At 42.0% G+C, this 13,320-nt stretch overlaps 1 protein-coding gene across 1 annotated transcript in view; it reads left to right on the forward strand.

Moving 5' to 3' along the window:
- LOC126199031 (nose resistant to fluoxetine protein 6-like) overlaps positions 1–13,320 on the forward strand; it is a 323,399-nt gene that overhangs the window by 227,183 nt on the left and 82,896 nt on the right. The window contains exon 5 of the mRNA XM_049935732.1: positions 1,627–1,850. Within this exon, the coding sequence (XP_049791689.1) occupies positions 1,627–1,850 (224 nt within the window). The remainder of the gene's footprint in view (positions 1–1,626; positions 1,851–13,320) is intronic.

The following is a 13,320-nucleotide window of genomic DNA, read 5'->3' on the forward strand; positions in this document are numbered from 1 at the left end:
CGTGCTACAGGCGCGAGAAGAAAAATACGCTTCTTACCCCGTTTAATCTTATTTTATACTTCACTAACACTTCCACTAATTCAACAACACTTATGTTATATTTATAACACCTGTACACGTTTAAAAATAGCTTAATAACAACGCTTTTTATAATTATTTAGTGCAGCAAATACTCGAGAGAGTAGAATCACGGTCGCAGGTTCGAATCCTGCCTCGGGCATGGATGTGTGTGATGTCCTTAGGTTAGTTAGGTTTAAGTAGTTCTAAGTTCCAGGGGACTGATGACCACAGATGTTAAGTCCTATAGTGCTCAGAGCCATTTTGAACCACCTTTTCTAAATCCAAACTGTTCGTCATCTAACGGGTCTTCAATTTCCTTTTTCATTTTTAGGGTTCCGTACATCAATCGGTAAAAACGGAACCGTTATAGGTTCACTTCGTCTGTATGTCTGTCTATTAAGACCCCTTTTTCTCAGCAACATTAGACTTATCGAGCTGAAATTTATATCAAATACTAAGATCTAGAGACCATTGACGGTGTAAAAGAGTTAATCTTGTAAGTCAATGTGATCAAGAGATACGGCCATTTACATCGCATACTTTGATACTCGCAAACTCACTCATCAAAACTTATAGGATACTTCCCGTTGACCTAGAATCATGAAATTTGGCTAGAATCAAATTTTCACGGCATAAGTAACGGAGAAAACACGAAAATTGTTAATTTGGGACTGTATCACACAAAAAATATTTATTTTGCAATTTGTTGTCTGTCTGTCGATCTGTCTGCCCGTGTCTTAAGATCCCTTTTTCTGAGAGACGGGTAAAGGTACCAAGTTGAAATTTACGTCAAACGCTAAGGTCTATGGTCTCTTGGCGGAGTAAAAAATTTAGCTTCGAAGTCAGTGCAATCAACAGAGATGGTCATTTATGTCACATATTTTGATACTCACAAATGCACTCATAAGAACTAATAGGGTACTTCCCGTTGATCTAGAATCATGAAATTTGGCTAGTGCAACGTTTCGTAATATAAGTAACGAAAAAATTCAAAAATGGTTAATTTGTATTTGTTGTTGTTGTGGTCTTCACTCCAGAGACTGGTTTGATGCAGCTCTCCATGCTACTCTATCCTGCGCAAGCTTCTTTATCTCCCAGTACCTACTGCAACCTACATCCTTCTGAATCTACTTAGTGTATTCATCTGTTGGTCTCCCTTTACAGCCCCGAGCGGTTCTAGGTGCTACAGTCTGGAAGACTTTTTTTTTTTTTTTTTGTCCGGATTGTCCTCTGTTATGACCCCTTCTTCTCAGGGATGGGTAAAGCTGTCAAGCTGAAATTTTTGTATAGTATGTCAGCGAGTTGAGTGCATGAGATGCAAAGACGATTCTGCAGTAGTTCTCGCACTTGTCCGTCTTTGCTGTCTTCAGAACTGTGTTGATGAAGTCTTTCCGAAAGTCTGCTCATGTGTCTCCAGATTCCTAGTTCTACAAACCAACCTGAACACCGGTAATCGTCTAGTATCCAGTCCACCTCCAAAGTGTCCATTCCCCGCAGGCCACCCCGTAGACGTAGAGTGTGGGTTCTGCACTGGTGGGACGTGAAGTGAGAGTCTGCCTGTCGCAGCCGAGCCACTTCGTGCCGCGCGCCTCGACCGTGGGCTGGGCCGTGTGCGTGCCCGCCTCCTGCTCGCCGGCCGACGTGGAGCGCGCGATGGGCGACGCGCTGGCGCCGTACAACGGCAGCGCCTACGGGCTGGTCGTGGGGGTGCGGGCCGAGCCGCACCAGTGCTACACGCGGCCCCAGGGCGCGCCCTCCCGCCTCCCGCCGGTCAGCACCTTGCTAGCCATGTGAGTACCGCAGCCGCGCACAAACTAGTCGTGCAGCATCAACTGTTAGTGTCGCGAATGTACACTGTCCAGTCAAATGGTTCAAATCGCTCTGAGCACTATGGGACGTAACATCTGAGGTCATCAGTCCCCTAAACTTAGAACTACTTAAACCTAACTAATCTAAGGACATCGTACACATCCATGACTGAGGCAAGATTCGAACCTGCGACCACAGCAGTCGCGCGGTTCTGGACTGAAGCGCCTAGAAGCACTCGGCCACAGCGGCCGGCGCCATTCCGTGGATTGCCATTTTGTTTCTGGTTCGAAGTGATTAACCCATGTTTCATCGCCTGTGAAGATGTTCAGCAAAAAATTGCCACTATCGGTCTCGTAACGCGCAAGCAGTCTCGCACAGACAGCCCTTCTTTGCTCATTATGATCGTCTGTTAGGCGGCGAGGAACCCAGCGAGCAGACACTTCTGAGTACAACTGGTGGATGAGTGTGTCAACACTACAGTAGAGACGTCCAGTTGAGCAGCGAGGTGTTTGACTGTAATCCGACGATCGCTCGGATGAGAGTGCCCACACATTCCAACATCACGGAAGTTACAACTGTATGCGGCCAGTCAGCGGGCAAGAGGCTGGACAGATTTGCTCGACCTTGTTACGATGATGACAGGCGCCTCGCCCAACGACTCACCATCTTTTTTCGGACATGTCTCCATATACGAGGGTAGGTCAAATGAAAACCTTAAATATTTTTTTAAATATTATTTATTGTGCAGAAGTGGTACAAAGCTGTATCATTTTCCAACGTAATCTCCCCCACGCTCAATGAAAGTCCTCCAGCGCTTACAAAGTGCATAAATTCCTTTAGAAAAAGATTCTTTTGGTAGTCCGCACAACCACTCGTGCACCGCGTGGCGTACCTCTTCATCAGAACGGAACTTCTTTCCTCCCATCGCGTCTCTGAGTGGTCCAACCATATGGAAATCACTTGGGGCAAGGTCTGGTGAGTATGGTGGATGAGGAAGACACTCAAAATGCAGATCTGTGATTGTTGCAACTGTTGTATGGGCAGTGTGGGGCCTTGCATTGTCATGTTGCAAAAGGACACCTGCTGACAGCAATCCACATCGCTTTGATTTGATTGCAGGCAGCAGATGATTTTTTAGGACATCTGTGTATGATGCACTGGTGACAGTGGTCCCTCTATGCATGTAATGCTCCAAAATGACGCCTTTTTCGTCCCAAAAGGGAGTCAGCATAACCTTCCCTGCTAATGGTTCTGTTAGAAACTTCTTTGGTTTTGGTGATGAGGAATGGCCCCATTCCTTGCTCGCTCTCTTCGTTTCCAATTGGTGAAAGTGAACCCAGGTTTCGTCCCCAGTAACGATTCTTGCACGGAAGCCATCACCTTCTCGTTCAAAGCGCCGAATAAGTTCTTCACAACCATCAACATGTCGTTCTCTAATTTCAGGAGTCAGCTGCCGTGGCACCCAGACACTTTGTGAAACTGGAGCACATCATGCACAATGTGGTGTGCTGACCCGTGACTAATCTGTAAACATGCTGCAACGTCATTCAGTGTCACTCGGCGGTATTCCTTCACTATGGCTTCAGCTGCTGCAATGTTCTGTGGAGTCGCAACTCATTGTGCCTGACCTGGACGAGAAGCATCTTCCACTGAAGTCACACCATTAGCCAACTTCCTGCTCCATTCGTAGACTTGCTGCTGTGACAGACATGCATCACCGTACTGAACCTTCATTCGTCGATGAATTTCAATAGGTTTCACACCTTCACTACGCAAAAACCGAATAACAGAACACTGTTCTTCCCTGGTGCAAGTCGCAAGTGGGGCGGCCATCTTTATACTGATACTGCGACTGTTTGTGTGCATCTGAACTATGCTGCCAGCTACAGGCCATTCTGCACGCTGTTTGTAGCACGCTTACCAACTTACAGGATAACGGCGCGATATTTCGATTTGTTATTACAAATTTAAGGTTTTCATTTGACTCACCCTCGTACATTCTGCAAGCGCCAATGAATATCGCCGATACTGTAATTTTCCGCCAAAAGAAACTCAATGACAGCTCTCTGCTTGGTTCCAGACGCCATTTCGAAGGCTACGTATAGCGCCACCACCTGTCAGAACTTCGTGAAACTATAGGACCAGAAGTTGAAATATTCCACGATGTCTCACAATAAATTCCCCTTTTTTCAACCTAAATTGGCCGAGAAAAAAATTATGTGGTACATTACTTATTGAAAACTCTTCGTAGATGCATACTTTCATTGATCCATGGTGCATTCCAGAATCGCCCAGGGAATGCGGCGATAACATTCCCCAGACCACAACGCTCCACCCTCCCGCCTGAATTCTTCCGATGACTGTTGCAGGATTTTTGCTTTCAGACGTATTACGCCATGCACGCCAACAGCCATCTGTCGGCTGGAGCATAACACGTGCTTCGTCTGAAAAGGCCACATGTCGTCGCTCAGTGGACGTACAGTTGCTGTACTGGCGTGCAAATTTCAGCCTTCGTCGCCAGTGAACAGCAGTCAGCATAGGTACATGAACAAGGTTACTGCAGGGGAGGCCCTTGCTACACAGGAACGTTTGCTGAACTGTCGTTGAGAAAACACTGTTGGTAGCCCCTTGGTTCATCTGGCCGGTAAGTTGCTCAATAGTTGCGCGTCTATTCGCCCATTCGTATCTCCGCAGCCGTCGTTCACCCCTGTCATCTATGGCCTGTGTTGTACCTGTTGCCTCAGCACCCTTTTCGGATAGTGTCATTTTGTCAAGCACGGTAAACTTTAATCACGGCGGCACGCGAACAATTTACAGATTTAATCGTTTCGGAAATACTTCCACCCTTGGCCCAAAAGCCAATGATCATGCCGATTTGGACGTCAAATAAATGGCTCCTTTTACGCTTACGACACTGACTGCACTGTTTTCCGCGTCCCCCGGCACGCTTTATATACTCCTCACTGCTAGTGCTGCCACCTGCTTTCTTTTAATGGTTATTGCATTGTGTCATCGAAAATAGGCGGTGACCACATTACCGTGTAGTAACTGAATGTTACTACTGCTTCAAGTCAAAAATCCACAGCAGGTGAAAACTATTTCGCAACTATGGTTATGTAAGGGGTTGGGTTGGATTGTTTTGGTGCAAAATGGCTCTGAGCACTATGGGACTTAACATCTATGGTCATCAGTCCCCTAAAACTTAGAACTACTTAAACCTAACTAACCTAAGTACAGCACACAACACCCAGTCATCACAAGGCAGAGAAAATCCCTGACCTCGCCGGGAATCGAACCCGGGAACTCGGGGGTTGCTTTGGGGAAGAGACCAAACTGCGAGGTCATCGGTCTCATCGGATTAGGGAAGGATGAGGAAGGAAATCGGCCGTGCACTGTCAAAGGAACCATCCCGGCATTCGCCTGGAGCGATTTAGGGAAATCACGGAAAACCTAAATCAGGATGGCCGGACGCGGGATTGAACCGTCGTCCTCCGAATGCGAGGGTTATGTAAGCCAGATTTCCACAGACATGAATTACTTACACGTGCAATCCCCCCACCACCACGTGCAAAAGTCATCTTACATGTGGAAATACCCTAGTTGCGTACTGTCATGCCAACTTACTCGGTAATTACGAAAATTAAAAGGTGTTTAACTTTTTTTAACGATGTCGCTTCCCCCACCATCGCCTACGAGCTTTAGCTATTGCCGATAGGTGGATCTGCTCTCATTCTACTCTGGTTCGTTTGCCAGCACAGTTCAACAATCCTTTTTTTTTTTTTATTTACACTAAAGTTAACGTAATGTCAGAATAATGGCCTTACTCTTCAACTAAGTAAATAAATACTTTCTGAAATGGCAAAATGTTTTTGAATCGTGCGCTAGGAACATTATTCTAGCGTTCGGCAACACTTTATAATTACTTATTCGTAATAGAGTAACAAAACATCGTTTGAATGTCGAAAATGATTTAGAAGTATTGTAGCTGAGAGTTGGGACTTGTTGAGGCTCATATTACTGGAGAACAGTTATAGTGTAAAGGTATTTTTTATGTCAGTATAACGATTATAATTTTTTGTTTTAGTTATTAACTATAAATATTGCGGTGAAATGGAAATTTCTTTGTGGCTTTAGTGATTTAAAATTACTCTTGATCCTTATTAAAAGCCTTTACAAATGTAACAGTGTTCGTATTGGCGGTATCATCGAGTAATGACCATTCGGCACAGAGTTTGATGCTGCGTCGGTAAATTAATGTTTTTTCACAGCATCTGTGATCTATCACAACCTTGACTAATCCTGAAAATGAAAACAAAGCTGAACTTTTGATTTCCGATTTTCAGTGTATCGTAGATAACATAAAAATTTAGGAGCAATGGTCTTAGGAATGCGATTACAGTACCGGTAACTCCAGTTGCCAGATAATTCAATGTTATTCGTAATTTAATGCGAGCTTGCACGGCATTTCGCATACGTGTATTAGATTTTTCTACAGAGATAGAAATATTGCTCAAAAAGATATCGAAATTGATTTCACTCTTCCGAAAATGATTTTCGGTCCTCGGCAGATAACTACCTTCTTGGCATATTGAATGTTCCCAAATGATTCCTATGAGATGCCCATTTCCATACCCAGCATTTGTGGGTTTGATATTTGTTAGTGAACGTCACTATAAGCCATTCGGCTAAAAGCTGCCAAACTCCTGTACCATTAATTTCACTTGTCACCATCTTGGAAGTTGCGTAAGTAGCTTTTCCAACTTCAGCGTGTGCAAATGTTAACTTACATGTAAGCGTAGTGGTGGGGGAATGCACGTGTAAGAAATTCTTGCATGTGGAAACCTAGTTTTACTGATGGCTGATTTGCACTCTTAAACACTTGTTTGATAGAGTTGTACTTCGACAAAGGCGTGGTAACAAAATATCAAATAACAACTGACATTTAATACGAGTACGTTACAAAATGGTGTACTTTGGTTTGACCCATACCACTTTAATCTGAAACTAATACAAAAATGGTTCAAATGGCTCTGAGCACAATGGGACTTAACATCTGAGGTCATCAGTCCCCTAGAACTTAGAACTACTTAAACCGAACGAACCTAAGGACATCACACACACCCATGCCCGAGGCAGCATTCGAACCTGCGTCCGTAGCGGTCGCGCGTTTCCAGAACCTAGAACCGCTCGGCCACTGCAAACTAATACAAATACAACAGAATAACTGTTGTCACTTGGCAGACAGTCAATGATATATAACTGACAATAATGTTGCAGACGTCCTGTTACTAGTTCTATAGCTGAATCGGCATAAGCTGTTGCCAACTTTCAACAACAAAGTGCACATTGTTGCAGGCAAAAACAATAGCCGTCTATATAGCCCTGGCAACGCTGAAGCGTTGCCATAGAGACGTTTGCAAAAATCGTGCAACCTGATTAGTTTCAGTAGTTACACGGAGCTGCTTCGCTCAGCCCATTGCAAATGCCAGAGATCTTCTGACAGTGACTCGACTATATTTCTCCGTACACATAGACTACTTAGTCGTCTTCAGAGTACTGTACTGAGATAATTGCAGGCACTGAAATGAATTCTTTAACTGCTGGTTTATAGCTGCGTAACTGCTGGTGTCTGCTAGGTGTCTGCTGCGTGTTGTGTTTTTTACCTGTCGTCAGCCAGTACAAGGTTGATGCGACATGGTCCACAGTGACAGCATTCCCACTTGGCTGCTGTCCAACTGGCTGCTGTCTACTCAAGAAAGTGACGCAGATGCAGTGGTCCAGATTTATGAGCAGCACCTGGAAGCCACTGCATGGGCCTGAGATATGTTAGGTGCGGTTGAGCTTGTGTGGTGGCGGCTTTTCGAGGTATTTGTTGTGTGCCTCTTGCTTGGTGCACAACAATCAACATTGGTCCACTTGCCACGGTAACAGTGAGATATCTTATGTTAGCTGCAACGCTACTCATGATGGGACACTTTGGACTTCACTACTCGTGACGGGACGCTTTCTTCAGCACCTGTTACATGAGCAACTTCCTTGTCTCGTTTGACTACTTGTGGTGAATAAGTCTGTTGTTTGGTTGAACTTTATGGAACAAAATCGTACGAAATAAGTAAGCTCTGCCTGTGACTGGCTTTTCTACCATCATATTAACACTAGAACGGCAGAAGGGGTCTGTCATATGTTTTTCGTTCATTGTCGTAATCAATTTATTTACTTCGTTAAAGAAATAACATGACTTTTTCTAATTTTTTCTCTTTCTGAAGATGTTTTAGTATTTACACTATATTTTAATTTTCTTCATCATTTCATTCAGTATACCTAGAACGGCGGAAGGGGTCAATTTGACCTCGTTCTGCATCTCGTGGAGCCATTTGTAAATCAAGGAAGAAATGTGGCCACAGACAACTTCTTTACGTCTCTTCAACTTGCTAAAAAGCTCAAAGACAAGAAAACTTCATTAATTGGTACAATGAAAAAGATCCGCCGTGAAATGCTGAAATACACTTCCACTACAATAATGTACAATAGTGGCAACACACTGTATAGCTTGACTGTATACCAAGAAAGAAGAATAAAATTTTCATTCTTCTAAGTATTCTGCATGCTGAAGTAGCAATAAGCAAAGAAGGAAAGGAAAAACCTGAAACCATAACGATATACAATGCAACAAAGTATGGGGTTGACATGGTTGATCAAATGACCCATAAATATACTACGAAGGTTGCATGTAGGCGATGGCCAATGCATGTCTCCTACAACATACTACACATGGCGGCAGTAAATGCATGGGTCATCTATAACATCGTAACGAAAAAGAAAATGGAAAGGAAGAAGTTTTTACTTCAACTGGCAACTGAACTCAAGAGCAAGAACACCTAGCAAAGGACTGAAATCACCTAGAAAGCGAGGATGTGCCAAATCAGCCTCTGCAAAGGCAACAAGGCCAGAGAAAACTGTGTAAAGTGCCACAAAGCCGTGTGATGAAAATGTGCACGTAAAACACTAATTACCCGTGCTAAGTGTGTCTGGCAGCTTCAAATGACTTGAGTGAAAAGTATTATAGAGCTGTTTGTAAAACACATGTGAGAGTAAGTTAGACCAAATGTACTAAATGTGTCTAGAAGGTTGTGCGAATAGTTAATAAATTAAAATCTATAGCTAAGAAACTTGTTAGCAGCAGCAACAATAGCCGGCAGTGTGGCGAGCGGTTCTAGGTGCTTCAGTCCGGAACCGCGCTGCTGCTACGGTCGCAGGTTCGAGTCTTGCCTTGGCCATGGATGTGTGTGATGTCCTTAGGTTAGTTATGTTTAAATAGTTCTAAGTCTAGAGGCTGATGACTTCAGGTGTTAAGTCCCATAGTGCTTAGAGCCATTTGAGTAGCAACAATAAATGTATTTGATACATTGTTGTTCTAATAAATAAGTAATTATTATTTATAATTGTAAATAATTGTTGTGATTACGAGAAATAAAGTATAGATTAACAGACACTAAAAAAAGTACTTGTTTAAGTCAAATATGAAAATATTTTATGTGGGGTCAAAATGACCCCTTTCCTCCATTTTAGGAATGTCAGAAACTCCGTCATTTTAGTGTTAAATTGACCTCATCTGGTCAAGTTCTGCTCCCTATATCGTGAAGGCAACAGATTTCTTCTCTTACTGTTTGGGATTCAATTGCCATGATAACTAAATAAATTGGTTAACGAAGGAAATAGGAGAGACTAAAACAAGTAGCAGATGGACAATGGTAATTGAATCTCATATAGTCATAATGGAGCCCGACTCCATAGCTGAGTGGTTAGTGTAGATTGCTCTGGAGAAATTGGGTTTCATTGCTGGTACAGCCAAGGACTTTTCTTTGGTGGGAGGACAGATATGAGCTGTGCTCAGCCTCGTGATGCCAACTGAGGAGCTATTACAATGAAATGTGGTGGTTCCATGGTCTGGAAAGTGTACAAAATGACCGGGACAGCTGTGTATTGACGAAATGCCGCTTCATACTGCGTCTGCGTGATGCTGCAAGGCAGAGGATGGCATGGCGGCCTACTGACATCTCCTGGGCCTTTGTGGCCCAAGGGATGAAAGAAATGTGAAGCAGTTCCGTTACATAATGTGGGGAGTTGCCAGCCCATAATTTTAGACTGTACGACAATCTGCAGGCTTGCTGTGGATCAGGCCAAATGTACCTCAAAAGACACAGGAACACATTATAAATAATGATAACTTGTCCAGTCCCTAGAGACAGTATTGATCATAAATCAGAGACGAACCTTGTGAACGGAGAATCAAGAACGAAAGTAATGTGCCATGAGTAATCACGAATTGCGAGCACGCAGACAGGGGCAGTGCGACAAAGTTTAATGTAATAGTGTTGTAGGTACCATGAAACTAAATCCGCAGTGCGCAAATGCCGTATCTGCAGCTTCATGGACGGATGTGCTACGAGCATTCTGCCGCGAACGTCCCAGCTAAAGGTGAACGTAACAGTTCGTGGTGGCTTCCAGGGTGGTATAAACCGACACATGCCTCGCGAAAAAATGGCAGCAACTACCACACTAGTGCTAATCACGAAGTGAAGCCTACCAAACACAGTAACGAACTGAGACTGAGAGGGTGTCTCTCAGTAGTTTTATTGCCAAGAACGCAGCTCAGTTGTGTGCTTCTTCCGAGAGGGAAAGGGCTCATAGCCATCTTAACTTGGGGCGGTCATGCCGACTGTCGCTTAGACTTTCTGCTGAGTGGCAATTCGGCCTGCCCCCGTGCAGGTTTGTGTTCCTTTGGTGGCGTGAACTCTATGACCTCGGAAAGGGTTAACGGTCCTCTGTTTTGCCGTTACCTTGGCTTGAATTTGAAACTAACAGCCACTGCAACTTCTGCAGATTTACGTGATATTGAGTATTTAATGAATTAAGTGATTGTTGTCAACAAAAACTGCTCCATCCTCAACATTCGATAGTCCTCTACTTAGGCAAGTTATCGGTGGCTTCAGTTGGTTTGGGAAAATTAGTTTTAAAATATAAATTAGCTAATTAAATTCGTCGACTAATTAATTAATTGGTGTACAGCTCCATGCTTTCTACCATTTAACTCGTAAATAAATAATATGTCTGAATCCCTGATTGGAAATGCAGCTATAATTTTATTTTAAACTCTCACTTTGTAATGGGACTGGAGTTGGCAGTTGCTGAGAGCTCGCTACATGCTCTAAACGTCTTTGGAAAGTTTCTGGGCGACAAATCCATCAGAGCGTCCCTGGCCTCTTATTTATGTACTAATTCACTGGTTATGAGAGGTCGTTTCCGCATACACGTCAGCGCCAAAATTGCTTGTGCTGTGAGAGTTCGCTGTTGTGAATTTTGGCGCCTGAACTGTGAAAGTAAGATAGTGAGAGATGACCTTTTTCCCGAAAACATCGAAATATAGAAACAATGTCTAGAACTTAGCAATGATAATAGGTTTATTAATGACAAAAGCAAAATTCACATTGGATTTTTTTGTTGGAGGTCATATGTTAAAATCTCTACACTTCTGAGAACTGAAAGAATATGAAAAGTGTCATTCAGACAGTTTGAAACATGTATATTTATTTTCTCTAGAAAACATATATTTGCAAACACATCAAACAGTATTTACATCAGATTAGTTCTTATTCCATAGACAATTTTTTTTTCCGACACTTCGTAATGTTGTGGATTGTGTCAGTTTAACAAAAGGTTTATTTACATGCTTTTTTAAGTTACTAATTTGTATCTAAGAATTCATCTATTGGGTAGAAGGAGTTGTCATTCATGGATTCTTTTTACTTGTTTTTCAATCTTGATGAACTATCTGTCAGATTTTTAATGCTATTTGGTAAGTTCCAAAACTAGATATAACCCAAAGTAATGAAGATCAACCTTTCTCCTAGTGTTGGGACTATGCCCATTCATTTGTTTTTGAATTCGGATGGGTTAGGAATAGTGAAGCTACTGTGAATATCCCTAGTATCCCTAGTTCCTCAAAAAAATATCTGCCAGATGATCTTGGCTGGGCTCCAGCTATTATTCTGATTAAATGCCTTTGTACGATTAATACTTTCCTTATGATGAATTACCCCAAAATATGATGCCATACAAAAGTAGTGAATTAAAATAGGCATAGTAAGCTAATTTACTTATATGTTTGTCGCTAAAATTTGCACTAGCCCTAACAGTATAAGTGACAGACCTCAAACATTTCAGCAGATCATCAGTGTGTTTCTTCCAGTTCAATATCTCGTCACTGCACATACCCAAAAGTCTGGAATATTCTGCCTTAGCTACAGACTTCCGTTCCAATTCTATATTTATTAATGGTGTTGTGCCATTTACTGTACAAAACTGTACACGAGTATACTGTGTTTAAATTTAATGAGTGGCCATTTGCAGAGAACCATTTATTAAATTTCCGAAAGATAATATATACAACTTCTTGAACTAATTCTTGTTTGTTGGATGTGATCACTGTACCCGTAACATCATCAAAAAGAACTAGCTTTGCGGGTTCGTGAATATAAAATGGCAAGTCATTAATATATATTAATGAACAAATGAAACCCAAGATTCAACCCTGTGGGATCCCATTCTTGATACCTCCTCAGTTTGAGGAATCTGCTGAGTTTTTTACATTAATGAATTGTTTATTTCAACGTTCCATACTCTCCTAGTTAAATATGAATTAAACTATTTGTGTACTGTCCTCCTCTTACCACAATACTTAAGGTTATTAGAAGAATTCCATGATTTACACAATCAAAATCATTTGAGAGACCACAGAAAATCCCAGTATGTGATTCAGAGCATTTAATATTTGATCAGTGAAAGCATATATAACATTTTATGTTGAAAAGTCTTTCTGGAAACCAAATGGGCATTTTTTAGTACTTTGTTTTTACAAATATATGAATCTACTCTTGAATACATTATTTTTTCAAGAATTTTGGACAAAGCTCTTAGAAGTGAGATTGGGAGGTAGTTGTTGGCATTGGACCTATCACTATTTTTTATGCAATGATTTAACAATAGTAAGTTTCAGTTTATCAGGAAAAATGCTCTGTTTCTGTGAGCAATTACATAAGTGGCTGAGAAGCTACTCATCTGTTGGGAACAAGCTTTTAATACTTTGTTGGAAATGCCATCGATTCCACGCAAGATTTTACTTTTCCAGTGAATGATTGTTTTCCTAACTTCAGAAGGAAATACAGGTAGAATTTCAATTTTATCAAATTGCGTAGGTATTGTCTCTTCCATACATAGCTTTGACTTTTATGATGAACATCTGGATGCTACAAAACTTTCCATTCAGTTTGATGGTAATAGCCTTCTCGTGATCTTGACTGCCCTGTTTCCCCTTCAATAATATTAAAAATTGTTTTAATTTTAGTATTAGAGTTGCTAATCTCAGACATAATACACATACTTCTCAACTTT

The sequence above is a fragment of the Schistocerca nitens genome, chromosome 8 (genome assembly GCF_023898315.1).
Source record: "Schistocerca nitens isolate TAMUIC-IGC-003100 chromosome 8, iqSchNite1.1, whole genome shotgun sequence".
Classification (NCBI taxonomy): domain Eukaryota; kingdom Metazoa; phylum Arthropoda; class Insecta; order Orthoptera; family Acrididae; genus Schistocerca; species Schistocerca nitens.